Source organism: Chionomys nivalis, chromosome 5 (assembly GCF_950005125.1).
Source record: "Chionomys nivalis chromosome 5, mChiNiv1.1, whole genome shotgun sequence".
In the NCBI taxonomy this organism is placed as follows: domain Eukaryota; kingdom Metazoa; phylum Chordata; class Mammalia; order Rodentia; family Cricetidae; genus Chionomys; species Chionomys nivalis.
Window position 1 is genome coordinate 57180087 of NC_080090.1, and position 13856 is coordinate 57193942.

Here is a 13856-nt window from a genome sequence, read left to right on the forward strand (position 1 = left end):
GATCTAACATACTTAGTAGATGGCCCCAAACCCAAGCATATATAGGCAGCACTAATGAGACGTGGTGGGTTTTAAGAAAGTAAATGAGGAAACACAGGTTGGTATGAAATAGGGGGTGGCTCTGGGAGGAGATGGAAAAGTGGGTCAAATGGGAATATGATCAAAACATAATGCATAAAATTCTCAAATGATAGAAATTAAAAGAAGATGCTTTCTCCTGAACAAGGATGCTCAGAAAACTGGGAATACAATTTTCATTTGAGATTAACTTAAAAATTGAATCTAAATTAAGTTATAAAATCAGAGTATGGATCATTTAACAAAAAAGATATTTCCACAACAGAAAAAGCAATTTCCTTTTTATTTTTTAAAGGTTCTTAAAAAAAAAAAAACCAACCTTTTTCAGTTAATTGTCATAGCATGGAACATTAAAAAATTTCCAAATTCACTCATTCTGTGGGATAAGTTCAAATATAAACTATGAACACTAATATATCTGTCCAAAGTACATTGTAGAATAATTTTGGGTTAATTAAAAGTAAACAGGTTATCTTCTTATGTCACTTAAAAATCAAAAAAACAAAAACAAAAACAAAACAAAAAAAACCAAAATGAAAACAAATAATATAGTTATTAGTTGTCCCAAGGAAGGGAAATGTTGGTCCATATAATTTACATATAAATTCCTCAACTAGACACATGACCACCATCTGTTAAATGTACATGAGCATTTTTTCTAGTCCTCACAGCAAGTCTCTATGGATCAGAAACGCCATTGAAAACCGAGTGGTCACTATTTTAAGTGGTTCACTGAGATTATTTACCGTATCTGTAAAAAAATAAAACAAAACAAAAATTGGTTGAATTATAAATGTAGTAGATCAAGTTGCCACTTTCAGAAAGTCAAAGATTGAATTATCATCAGAATGTCTACCTAAGCGAGGGGAAGCATGTTTTTAGGGCTTGCTATCGTTCTTTACTGTCTGGCTAAAGCTGAACCTTACAGTTTAATAGCAGAAAGGTAAGACCGATAAGTTTTCAGTAGAACAGCTCGTTTCCACACCCTCATGCCTTTCCATTGCTCTACAGGGTTTCACTTCTAAAAAGCACAACCTGTATATGAGCCAGTTGGACAGCACAGTAGGGCTTCCAAATTACACAAATCATCCACATGAGTATCTTTAAATACTTTAGTCTATTTAAAAAGAAAATTATTCAAATGAATGTTTTCCAGTGTGAAAAGACAACTACCACATGACATCACATCAAATGCTGATTTTACACACCCAGCGCAGAGAGCTGTACAGAGAAATCAGTGAACTAAGTCAACCCATGTTTGGGTTTTCTTTTTATACTAACTTGAAAGAGATCTGATGACACTGTGGGGAGCCACATAAACATGGCAAGCTGTTACATCACAGCTTAATTTTACTGATTCTTCTTGAAATTTTCATGACAAGAAAGCTCTTTACAATAATTATCTAACACTGTTCTCTTTGTGGCTTTAATTTTAGTGCTGACTAGAACTTATAAGTCTCTCCAGGCTGGATGGGATGAACAGTAAAAGGAAGGCTGGGAATGTTCACTGGGCTTTGACAAATGAAAGCCTTTTAAAAAAATGAGTACCATTTCAATACCGTCTTGGAAGCAGAAGTCAAGATTAACATAAATTGTAAGGATGTTATGGGAAATGAGGGAATAAGGTAAAATATAGACCTTAAGAAAACACCAACACAAAACTGGCTGCAAAAAGGAAGGGTGGCTGCAGTGTCTAGGAAAAATCGTACATGAGAGGGAGGCACCTCTAAGTATAAGATAAAGAAGTCAACTCAGATTGTTTATTTAACTACAATAAAATATTTTATCCTATAACATATTTGTATTTGTGCCAAATATTTTTACATTAAAGCTGTGGCTACTGCCAGGCAGTGGTGACACACACCCTTAATCCCAGCACTTGGAAGATAAAAGCTGGTGGATCTCTGAGTTTGAGGCCAGCCTGGTCTTCAGAGTGAGATCCAGGACAGCCAACACTACAAAGAGAAACCCTGTCTCGAAAAAGACTGAAGTTATCGTTAGAGCTACCATTCATTTACATTCTAAAAGAAAACACCTAATATACCAATCTAGACATATCTTCCATTTCTCAGTGAGGGGAGCTGGAGCACACAAAGGTCATGCACAACACTGATGGGTGATGGAGGTAGGTCATTGGTTAAAAAAATAAAGAAACTGCTTGGCCCTCATAGGTTAGAACATAGGTGGGTGGAGTAAACAGAACAGAATACTGGGAGGAAGAGGAAGTGAGCTCAGACTAGATAGCTGTCCTCTCTGGGGCAGATGTGATGAAGCTCTGACCCAGGATGGACGTAGGCAAGAATCTTCCCGTGAAGCGCACCTTGGGGTGCTACACACATTATTAGAAATGGGCTAGTCCAGGTGCGAGAGTTAGCCAAGAAGAGGCTAGATATAATGGGCCAAGCAGTGTTTAAAAGAATACAGTTTGTGTGTTGTTATTTCGGGGCATAAGATAGCCAGGCGACCAGGAGCTGGAGCGGCAGGAACACAGCCCGCAGCTCCTACTACAGAATGGCGCACGATGTGGTAGCAGCAATTTCTTGGGTCTGCTCTGCTTGCTAGAGGCAAACAAGTGCTCTCATCTAAGAGAGGCTTCCTGACTCAGCTTTAGCTGCAAAACCCTCAGCTCTTTTAAGAGGTCCTGCCACGAAACACTTAAAATGGTGTTGGTGAAAAGCTGAAGGCATGCTTTTCAGTTTTCAGCCGTAGCAGGAAAAAAGTTGTGCTGTTTTAAAATGCTGGCTTTCTGCGCCATCCTGCCAGGGCAAACTCTGACTGTTTGAGGCAGGAGGGCCGACTACAGAGAGAGGACTTGAGTGTTGTCTGTTGCAGCTTGTTTGCTGGCAAGGACCATGAAATGCCACAGAGTTGTGGGGATAAACATGGCTACAGCCGGTACCTCAGCCATGAGGCTGGAAAGCTAAGGAATGGGCTGGATCCAGCCATCAAAGCCACAGCTTTAAACCTACCCATATTGCTCAGTAATTTCAAGGCTCGTGTGGTCAGAAAAAGAGAGATATACAGTAAAAGAAAGATTCAAAGTCAAAGAAAATGTTTAAATGATTTACAGTGTGTTTAAAAATATACACAGGCTAAAAGTTTAAAGTTCTTAAAAGTAAAATAAGGAAGAAAGAGAGTAGTTGGGTGTGGTAGTACACACCTTTAATCCCAACACTAGGGAGGCAGAGGGAGATTGACCTCTGTGACTTCAAGGTGTGGCAGTACACACCTTCAATCCCAATGCCTGGGAGGCAGAGACAGAGGGATCTCTGAGAGTTCAAGGACAGCCTGGTCTACAGAGTTATTCCAGGACAAAGATATACAGAGAACGCATCTCAAAAAATAAAAGTGAAAATAAATGAAATAGAGGTTAAAATAAAGCGCACAAAGATGGAAAATACACAGAGAATTTTGATACTGTATGCTACTATGCTTTCTTTGAATTGTTTGAATGCTGAGGAAGGAGCAATAGCTGCTAAAAGATATCTGTTTACAAATGCTGCTGAACTAATCCAACATAGATATTTTGAAAATACCTTGACTTCAGAATTTGGATCTAAGGATATGATATTTTGGAAAAGAGTTTCTTCTTTTGTTTTCACAGCGGATGAGACCCTGTGGATTGTTTCTATTCCAATATGGTATGATGGACCACGCCCTCCTGAAGGGTTGCTGTGAACACCTTCAAAAAATTACTTTGCTCAACTGCCGACTGAGAGGAACCTAGGACACAGGTTATACCATGAAAGACCTGATTAACAGCGCCCCCCTTCAGGAGGAAGCAGTTTGGAGAGAAATAACTATGTCCATATTCCCAAATATTGTTTATAAATGTTCTTTTACATTTAAAGGAGGATATGATATAGGTATAAATAATTTGCATTAGTATAGATTTTGCTTAATTGATAGAGATTTTAAGGTCAATTTTGTTATATGTATATGTATTTCTGATATTAAGGTATTGTGATTGTGTAGTTCATTTAAAAATGTAATGTATATAGATTATAATAGTCAAGCTTGTAGTCATGTTAGTTAGATTTTCTAGATGTACATAGATATATTTTAGATAGGCATTCTTCATATCTTTCAAAGATTATAAAATATGGCATTTTAAATGTTTTAATAACTTAGGACTTTTCATGACAATGAGACACTCTGCTCCTGGCAGCACCAATCTACTTCAAGAAGAAGATGGGCATCAAAGAGGATCCTTATGGAGTTTGATAGCCATTTGGGCAAGAAACTGCTCTTGCTTCGACTGTTGCATAAACTGGACACAAAGAACCCACAAAGAGAGGACTGCTGAACTTGCCTAAAAGTGAGATGATCTTTCGGGGTTCCTGATTCATGAAAGAGTCTGTGAGACATTCTGCAGGACATAGCAGATAGTGACTGAACTGCCTTTGAAATTTCCTGCTTCATGGAAATGTCTGCTGGAAACTATGGGCCTGTAGGCCGAAGATGGATGCCCCAACAGTACAGAGAAACTTTGGGTGACTGTCAAGGCAGTGAAATGTCTCTGTCATTTCTAGAGTTTGAAAGTTGCTTATTTCTTGTTTGCTTAGGTAATATTGTATCTTTCTGGAGTCTTTGATGGAGTTGAAGAATAGTTAGTTATAGTTATAGTTTTCCTTAGTTATGATAAAGATAAAATAGATGTAAATATTGTAATTTTTACTTGATAACTGTTTTGTTATATGTAATTTTGCTACGTTAAAATTAAAGCCTTCCTTTTTTTTTTGGTTTAAACAGAAAAAGGGGAAATGATGGAGGAAGGTCATTGGTTAAAAAAATAAAGAAACTGCTTGGCCCTCATAGGTTAGAACATAGGTGGGTGGAGTAAACAGAACAGAATGCTGGGAGGAAGAGGAAGTGAGCTCAGACTCGATAGCTGTCCTCTCTGGGGCAGATGTGATGAAGCTCCGACCCAGGATGGACGTAGGCTAGAATCTTCCCGGGAAGCGCACCTTGGGGTGCTACACACATTATTAGAAATGGGCTAGTCCAGGTGCGAGAGTTAGCCAAGAAGAGGCTAGATATAATGGGCCAAGCAGTGTTTAAAAGAATACAGTTTGTGTGTTGTTATTTCGGGGCATAAGATAGCCAAACGACCAGGAGCTGGGGCGGCAGGAACACAGCCCGCAGCTCCTACTACAGATGGGTGGCTCATGGCTGTCCTCACTGTTTAAGCAGACTCACACATAGAACTTTATGATGCCTCTTATTCCCATGGTACAAATTTTATCAGCAATGACATTGTGATATATTTAAAAATGGTAAATATGCCATTAAATTGTTCCCTAAGAGTATTAAGTATTTTATGTTTATTAGCTCCATTTTTATCAAGATAAGGTATACTGGTAAAGATTCTCTCTATATATACATATACACGCACACGTGTGCACTGCACACATACACACACACGAGAGTATCTGTCTATCTACCATCTACATCTATCTATCTATCTATCTATCTATCTATCTATCTATCTATCTATCTATCTATCTATTTCTCTCTTCTGACTTAGATCAAAGCTAAAACAACATTGTATCAATAATTCAAAACCACAGTGAGGTAGTCTAATCTAAAAGCAGCTGGCATCAAATATGATGAATTTCCAAAATAAAATCTGGGAAATTAACAAGAAAGTTCCTGCTGTTAATTGTCTACTTCACAATGACACCACTAACAGAAATGTTAGCCCAGTTTATTTTCAATGAGCTAGTTAATTGATTTCTAAAAATGTTTATCTATTTATTAAAAGAGGTAGCTAAGCTCCCAAGAGTACTGAAGGTGGCAAGCGGGCTGTATCGGCAGTACACAGCTAAGGTTAAACCAAGGAACATACTAGCCTAAGGTTCAAGTCCCAAAGAACTCTACAAAGTTTCCGAGAAAAATCTTTAGGATCAGCCAGTTTCCCACCTAAAATGTAGATCATCCCTCTACTTATGAATACTTTAAAATGTCCCAGCATCAACAATAACGTGAAGACATTTGTACTTCCTCATTATTAAGTACCTCATAAAACTAATCTATATATAGAACAAAAATCATCAAATAACTGAAAAAAATCATTTGCATGAAATTTGATTCATTTTATAGACACTGACAGCACTTTTCCTTCTTTTACATGTTTCTAAAAGTGACATGATTCTTGGATGGCACAGAGACCAGCCTGTGTTCTGTGGTGATTTACAAACCTCTCTAAAGAGCCTCGGGTTAAAAGTTGAAAGCCAAAGGATCTAAACTTAGATAGCAAAATTTTCTAGATCTTCACAGAATACAAATATTGTGTTGCCACTCAATAGTTCTAATTGGGTTTACATAATTTTTTCATATTTCATAAAATAAAATCAGATTTTTTGTAGAGAAAATACTTACTGCGATAATATCTAATGTGTTATCACAGACTTTCCGGATTTCATTATTCTTATCATGCATCAGGTCTATGAGATATGCTGGAGCTTCTGAATAAAAGTGGTTAAAGACACAAAATGAACTGAGATTGTAGCTCTTCAGTTATATAGAAATTACACACACCATTATGGCAGCACAATTGCTTTCTTGATCTGTCATGTCCAAGATATTCAGGGAAACATTTCATATGAAAGTGAATAACATCAACTAATCACTCGAATCTCATATAGTTGCTATAGTAAAAAAGAAAAAAAAACTGGAAAAATTATGTCATTTTAAATAAGGCATTTTAAAACAGAATTTAAAGAAATAGTAAAATATATATGACAAATATAAATCAGAATTAGAAAACCCAAGGAAACAAAAGTTCAATAAAGAACATGAAAAAGAAAATGAACATAAAAATAAACACAACAGACTCTTAAGAGAAGTATAAGGCAGACAATAAGACAACTTATATGTAAAAACTAAATGGACAAAAAGGTTAGAAAATTTAAAACACAATAAGGATAGGCAAGGGGGTTAGAAAGACAGCTCACAGTAGAGTGCTAGTCTTGCAAACTTGAGAACCTAAACTCATTTCCTAGAAACTATATTTAAAAAGTGGGTGTGAAGGTGTGAGCTTGTAACCTCAGTGCTGGGAAGGCGGTAAGTGAAGCCGGGACTCACTGACCAGTCAGCCTGTCTACTTGCTGTGTTCCAGGCTAATGAGAGGTCCTGTACGGAAGAGTAAGAGAGATGGTTCCTGAGGAATGACAGCTGAGGTCATTCCCTGGCCTACACACACACACACACACACACACACACACACACACACACACACACTCACACACACACACACGTGCCTATCCACTTGCACAGACAGGAACATGTAGACACAATACACAATAAATAAAAAAATAGATAAGGAACTGCAAATTTAAATCCCTAAGACAAAATCCAAAGCAATAGAATATAATAAATAATAGAAACTAAGTTCAAGAGAACTTTCCAGGGGGTCGGGGAAACTTTATATGTGAAAAGTACATTTGAAAAATTTTACTGTGGTTTCTAAGTCTACTTACAGCAAAACAACTTGATGCTAAAGAAAGTAAACATTCTTTTAGTTTTTCTGACCAAAAGACCTGATCATTCTAGGACAAAGGAAATTAAACTGTTCTCAAAATCAGGATAGTAAGTACTTTAGCTACAGAGCTCTCCTTGGAAGCAATGCAAAATGGATGGCAAATGCCTCTAAATCGCTAAAGGGAATAAGTGTCAACCCAGAATTCGATATTTTGCTAAATTATCAGTAAAATGAGAAGTTGTTATTTTCAGATAACCCTATTTTATTACTTATATATTTTACTACATATAAAAATACCACATTATAGGTAGAAGTCAATTCAAGAGCATAACAACATAGAATACAAGCAGAGATAGGAGCCAAGGAAATAAAACAAATACATAAATTTCAGGTAAGCACTCATTTTTAAAAGGTAATAATTAAAACATTAAGTTGTATGGAAATATTTTACAACATACACTCACATGAATTTGAAGGGAGATTCTCTGAAAATCTACACAATGTTGCTTCTAGAGGCAGTGAGTTACTAAATAAAATCCCTAATGTCATGTGGGAGACCTCCTGATTTGTTTTTGGTCAGGGAGACAGACCATGGAGGCCTCCAAAACAAAACATGCTCTTGTCATTACTGTTGATGGTCCACAAAAACCAGATGATAAGACCTTAACTGCATAAGACAAAACACAACTTGGTTGCAAGATATAGAGAAGCTGAGTGGCAACTGAGGTGGGAAGCATCTCCTTGCTGGCTGGCCTTCAAAGTGCCAGAAGGTGATACGATGGCTGCCAGGAGAAAAACAGTATCGAAGGGCTTACCTCCTTCTCAACTCTACGAACAATAAAATCAATTTGCCAGGCAAGATGAGCCCACCTGTGTAACAGTCATGACTGTTATGGGGGAAACCAAACACTGTCTTCTTGGATTTGAGGCCTGCTTCACAGGAGAACCCACGCCAGACATTGCAAACTCAGTCAAAAACCCAAGCCTGGAAGGATTATAGGCCCTAGAGAACACTGACTAATGTTTAGATAAACTGATAAGGCATCAAACGACCTTCTAAGTATCTATGTTTATACACAGAGGTAAATGCTAGTCTTAGCCCCTGTAAGTGAAGCCTGTTTTAGAACTCACAAAAATCTTTAAGATAAAATAGGTTGTCTTTCCAAGAAGTCCCCTAGTAACACATGACTTGTCATTCTGTTTTATGTCTTAACTTTTCATAAACAATTTTTTATGGGCTAAAGAGACACCTTAGTCTTTAAAGGCTATACTCACTATCAAAACTTCAAGAATACTTTGATGTTTTGTCTGTGTTCTGAAAATTTGAGTGAGGGAGAATTCAAAGCTAATGGACTAATTATTTGGTGGAGGATTCAGGCTGAGAAATTTTTCTGTTTCTTTTAGCTGCTTTTGTTTGTGTGTGTGTGTGTGTTTGTTTTGGAGCAAATAGCAAAGCTGTGGAAAAGATACAGATTGACCAGGAGTAGGAGTGCAATTACAGCTTAACATAGAGAGGCTCTGGGTGCTAAAGAGATCAATAATATTAAGAAAAAGTGAAGTAATTTTCAGTCAGACAATAGAACAATAGGAGAGGAGCTTTGAAGGCATTTCTATGGACTCTACAGTGCAAAACTTCAAACTAAGACTTCCCTCTGAAAATAGCAAGTCTGCAGGACACCCTCCTGATAAAAAAAAAAAAAAGCAACTTAGGCGACCAGAGACTGCTGCACCGCCAGTGCAGGGCCTATAAGTAGCACTCAGGTGGATGTGTGCCCCGGAATTGCCCACATGGACTGTTTTTGCAAATGTGCAAAATGAGGATTTATGGGCTTATGGAGGGTTGCACCAAGGTTCCAGAGAGAGTCCATGAAGGCAAACGGGTGTGGATGTCTTGGATTTCCTGCAGGAAGCCCCTGTGCGGCTTATGCACGATGCTGGGAGAGAACAGCTGAAATGGAGACTCTTGGGTGCTGGAGATAGCAGGAACGCTACAGGCACGGTTTTCTAGGCTAGTCTTGTGCACTTAGTTTGGTCTGTGGTCTATTAGCTAAAGTGGAGGTTTACACTGGTGGCATTTACAGAGGTTCTGATTCTGGAATACTGCCGATTTCAGATTTCCTTTATTTCATACTACTTTCATGCAAACAATTGCCATAGAAGAGAAACTGCCATTTAAATTCATTTCTAAGTCTGCTGTTTTCTACAGCATTTCAACATTTGAAAGAAAATACCAAAACCGAATGTTTCTGCAATTGTAAATGGTCAAATATTTTAAACACTGAAAGGATACGTGTTTCCTTGATTATGACATCTCTTGTGGCCTGATGGAAAACCATCTGGTAGAAGACATAAATTATCTGACACACAAATTCATCATCTTCTTGCTGAGCTGAAAGGAAACAGAAGCTTCCATGACAGAATTCTGTATTTATACACTGAACTTAAAACATTTGGGAAACAACAGAGTGATAGTGACAGGCAGACAAACAACAGCACTTGAGTTAATCACCACCCCACGTTGATTTCACATGGAAAAAGCACTGACAAAAGGATGCCTTCTAGAGTTTAAGTCTTAATTAGGAATTGGATTACTGGGGTAGAATGCAGCTCAGTGATAAAGCACTTGCCTAGTATTTATGACAACCTGGGTTTGACTCCCAGAAGCTCAAGAAAAGAAAAAGAAAATGGACTATTATAAAAAGACATTATGTTGAATAATATTCACCAAGTTAAACTTTACATATATTGGCTTAAGAGGTATTTTTATTTCATTCCAATTATTATGATAAAATGCTATCAGAAAGGCTACTTATATTTATATTTTATGATGATAATAAATAACATAATAAATATTTACTATGATAAACTTGTAATTTAATAGTAAATGTGATTTACTGACAGAGTAATTTTGCCATATACTCTTGGCAACATTTCAATGACATGTTAGAAACACATTTCCTGGCTAATAGTGTCTAACTAGCCATGTGTATTAAACTGAGCCTCTTCAAGTCTAACCTGCCTAAGATGATTTCCATCACTAACTTCTTAAATTACTCAGGCTGTCCACCAATCTCTTTCCATGTAGGCTTTGCTCTATAAGGCTTTAAATATTGGAAGTGTACATGATCCTTTTCTCCTATACAGTTAAGAAAATCCTACATATCACCTTGTGGTAAGTGCATATTAGAGAATATGCAAACACAGTGAAACTGAGCTGCTGCCAACTTAAACACCTCAGCACTCTCAGTTAAACTGCAGTAGAGCATTCTGAGACACGGGTCATTTTCTAACTCTCTGCAGCTTCACGAGATTTTCACCTTCTGTCCACTACATTGTCTTCATTTTCACAACCCAACTATCTAGTATCTTTTAATTAGTTCTAATCTATGAACTTCTGGCTGTGGGAAGGGTATATTAAAATAAATATGTACATATTACATTTCTGAAATGGAATACTTTGAAATATGACTATATTATTAGATGGTCTTGTAAAATATTAAATTACAAAGCAAATTAAAAAAAATCAGAAAAGAAAATATATAATAGACTTAAATAAGTAATTCATTTTATTGGCCATGTCTAACCTAAATGAACAATAAACACAAACTAGAGGTCAATTTCATTGATTACTGGGGAAAGTTAAATTAACAACACAAGGAGATAATGGTAGGAAGGCGTCCCCTAATGGACTGACAGTGCTGAGAATGGCAGTGGCTGAGTAGCTTTAACTGTCCTGCACTGGTAACTAGACCTGAAACTGACACAATCACACTGGGAAACAGACTGCACCATTTACTGAAAGCTAAACATAATGCCAACTCTCTGACCAGCAAGTCTCCTCTTAGATACACACCTGATAGAAACGAGCACAAACACTAATGGCCAAAGGAAAGGCTTTGGAAACATTATTTGTAATAGTTACTGTTCCATATGCCCCATATCACAAAACCCATCAATGATACAAAAGATAAGCATATATTTATAATACTATATATGGCAATGGAAAAGAGAAAGCCTATACGTAACATAGATGGACTCATAAATCAGCCCAATTTCATGTACACAGTTAAAAACCAAGCAAAGTCAAATTATCAGTGATATAACTCAAGACCAGAAAGATAAACATTTCTTCTCTGATATGGATACTAGCTTTAACTCTTGTGTTTTAACATGCAGAGCAAATGGAAGCCAGGAAACTAGAAAGGGTCTTGTGAGGACATGTAAGGGAGAGGATATAATAGATTGCAGGTGACACCAAAGCAGTGAGTGAATATAGGAGTGGAAAGACTTAGCAGGGAGGGGCATAGGGTGTGGGGGAAGCCATGGAGTAAAGGGCAGGCTAATGAAAAGAAAGAGCTATGAAAAGTCACATGGAAACCTACTGTTCACAACACAACACATAAGTGGAGGTGCAGCAGAACACACGTGCAATGGAAGAAGAGGTCCAAACACTGGGGGTTAAAGGAGAAAATGAGAATGGGGGTGAGGGCATAGGAGAGAGAGGCAGGTAAACCAAAATGAAGGATGTATGAAACCCTTTATGGAAACTCACTAGTTACTATGCTAATTTCAAAATATAACTTAAAGAATAAAAAGAGAATAAAATTACCCTACATGGGTCCCAGAAGACAGATTAATAGCTAAAAATTGCAGTAGAAGGCATGGAATACCTCCCAGTGAGTTTTTGGTCCCCAAAGGTCTCTAAAAATACAGGCTATTGTTATCGCTCTTTGTTACCCACCATAACCACATGCTAAGACTCTACTGCTAAAGACTGTACATTTTGGCTTCAGGACACTAAGTCGAATCTCCAACTGACTGGGAAATTTCCTGTTGTCTAGCTTTCACAGAGCCAAAGTGCTATGAAGGCTACTGGGAGAGAAAAGACATCAGTGAACTAACCTAACACCAGACTCTGCATAGAAAGTACAGCACCAATCTGCCAGGAAAGATGTGCCTCTCAGTACATAGTGGCAATAATGCTGTGAGATAACTAGCCTCCTTCTTGCTGAGTTTGAGGCCTGTTCCATAAAAAGGAATTTCATGCCTGGTACTATAATCCTAGTCAAAGCTCACAGTTACGGAGGTCATAGACCCTCTGCTAAATGGTCATGTTGTCGAATAGCCTTCTAAGTATTTATGCTTATGCCATAGATCTGGGTTCTTGTCAGCTTTGGTCAGAGAAGCTCACTCCTGCAGTGAACAGCAGGCAACAGAGATATGCAGAACTGGTCAAAATCTGAGAAAAAGAGACTTAAGTGCTTCACCCTAATGGGACATCTCAATTTCCTGGACTACTAACATCAAGAGCCAAGTGATGGGCAGGGGTGCTGTGCAATGCTGTCTTCTGGACATCGCATGCCTAGTGCAATAATGCATACAGAGTAGCCACGGTTGCCTGTCTAAGACCCACCACATCCAGCTAGCTCCACCCCTTACTGAGGAGCTACTAGCAGTGAACAGCTGCTGAAGAGGGAACAGTTGCTCACTCTTTTGAGGAAGTAGCCATTGCTAGGTTTCCCAGTGGATGGCCACACCTATGCACATAGGGGCAGCACTAACTGGATTTAATGGGTTATAAAAAAATGAAGTTGGAAAATGTGGTACATTTATACAATGGAGTACTACACAGCAGAAAAAAATAACGACATCTTTAATTTTTCAGGAAAATGGATGGAGCTAGAAAACATCATTTAGAGTGAGGTAACCCAGACCCAGAAAGACAATTATCACATATACTCACTCATAAGTGGATTTTAAACATAAAGCAAAGAAAACCAGCTCACAAATCACAATCTCAGAGAACTTAAACAACAATGAGGACCCTAAGAGAGACATACATAGATCTAATCTACATGGGAAGTAGAAAAAGACAAGATCTCCTGAGTAAACTGGGGACCTTGGGAGAGGGTTGAAGGGGAGGGGAGAGACAGGGAGGGGAGCAGAGAAAAATGCAGTGCTCAATAAAATCAATAAAATAAATAAAAAAAAATGAAGTTGGAAAGACAGTGTCTTGAGGAGGGCATGGAAAAAGCTAGAGGGGGGAAATGGGATGATCATATTTTATTGTACACATATGTGAAATTCTCAAAAAGAATGTTCAGAAGATAGAAATCTCTCAATGGAAACATTAATGATTGAGAAAACAGCAGATGCACTTCTAGAGTGACAGTAATAATTACTTCCCTACATGGGTAATGCAGTATGGCTATGCTTACTTTGAGAGTTCACTGAATATAAACCTATAATTTGTGGATTTTCTTTATGTATAGTATACTTCAAAATGTCTACTAAA

At 37.7% G+C, this 13856-nt stretch overlaps 1 protein-coding gene across 2 annotated transcripts in view; it reads right to left on the reverse strand.

The window, feature by feature from the left end:
- The window catches only part of Kifap3 (kinesin associated protein 3), a 137168-nt gene that overhangs the window by 45455 nt on the left and 77857 nt on the right, over positions 1-13856 (reverse strand). For both annotated transcript variants that reach the window (XM_057770387.1, XM_057770388.1), the window contains exons 16-17: positions 9852-9950; positions 6460-6545 (exon numbers count right to left, since the gene is read on the reverse strand). In XM_057770387.1, the coding sequence (XP_057626370.1) occupies positions 6460-6545; positions 9852-9950 (185 nt within the window). The remainder of the gene's footprint in view (positions 1-6459; positions 6546-9851; positions 9951-13856) is intronic.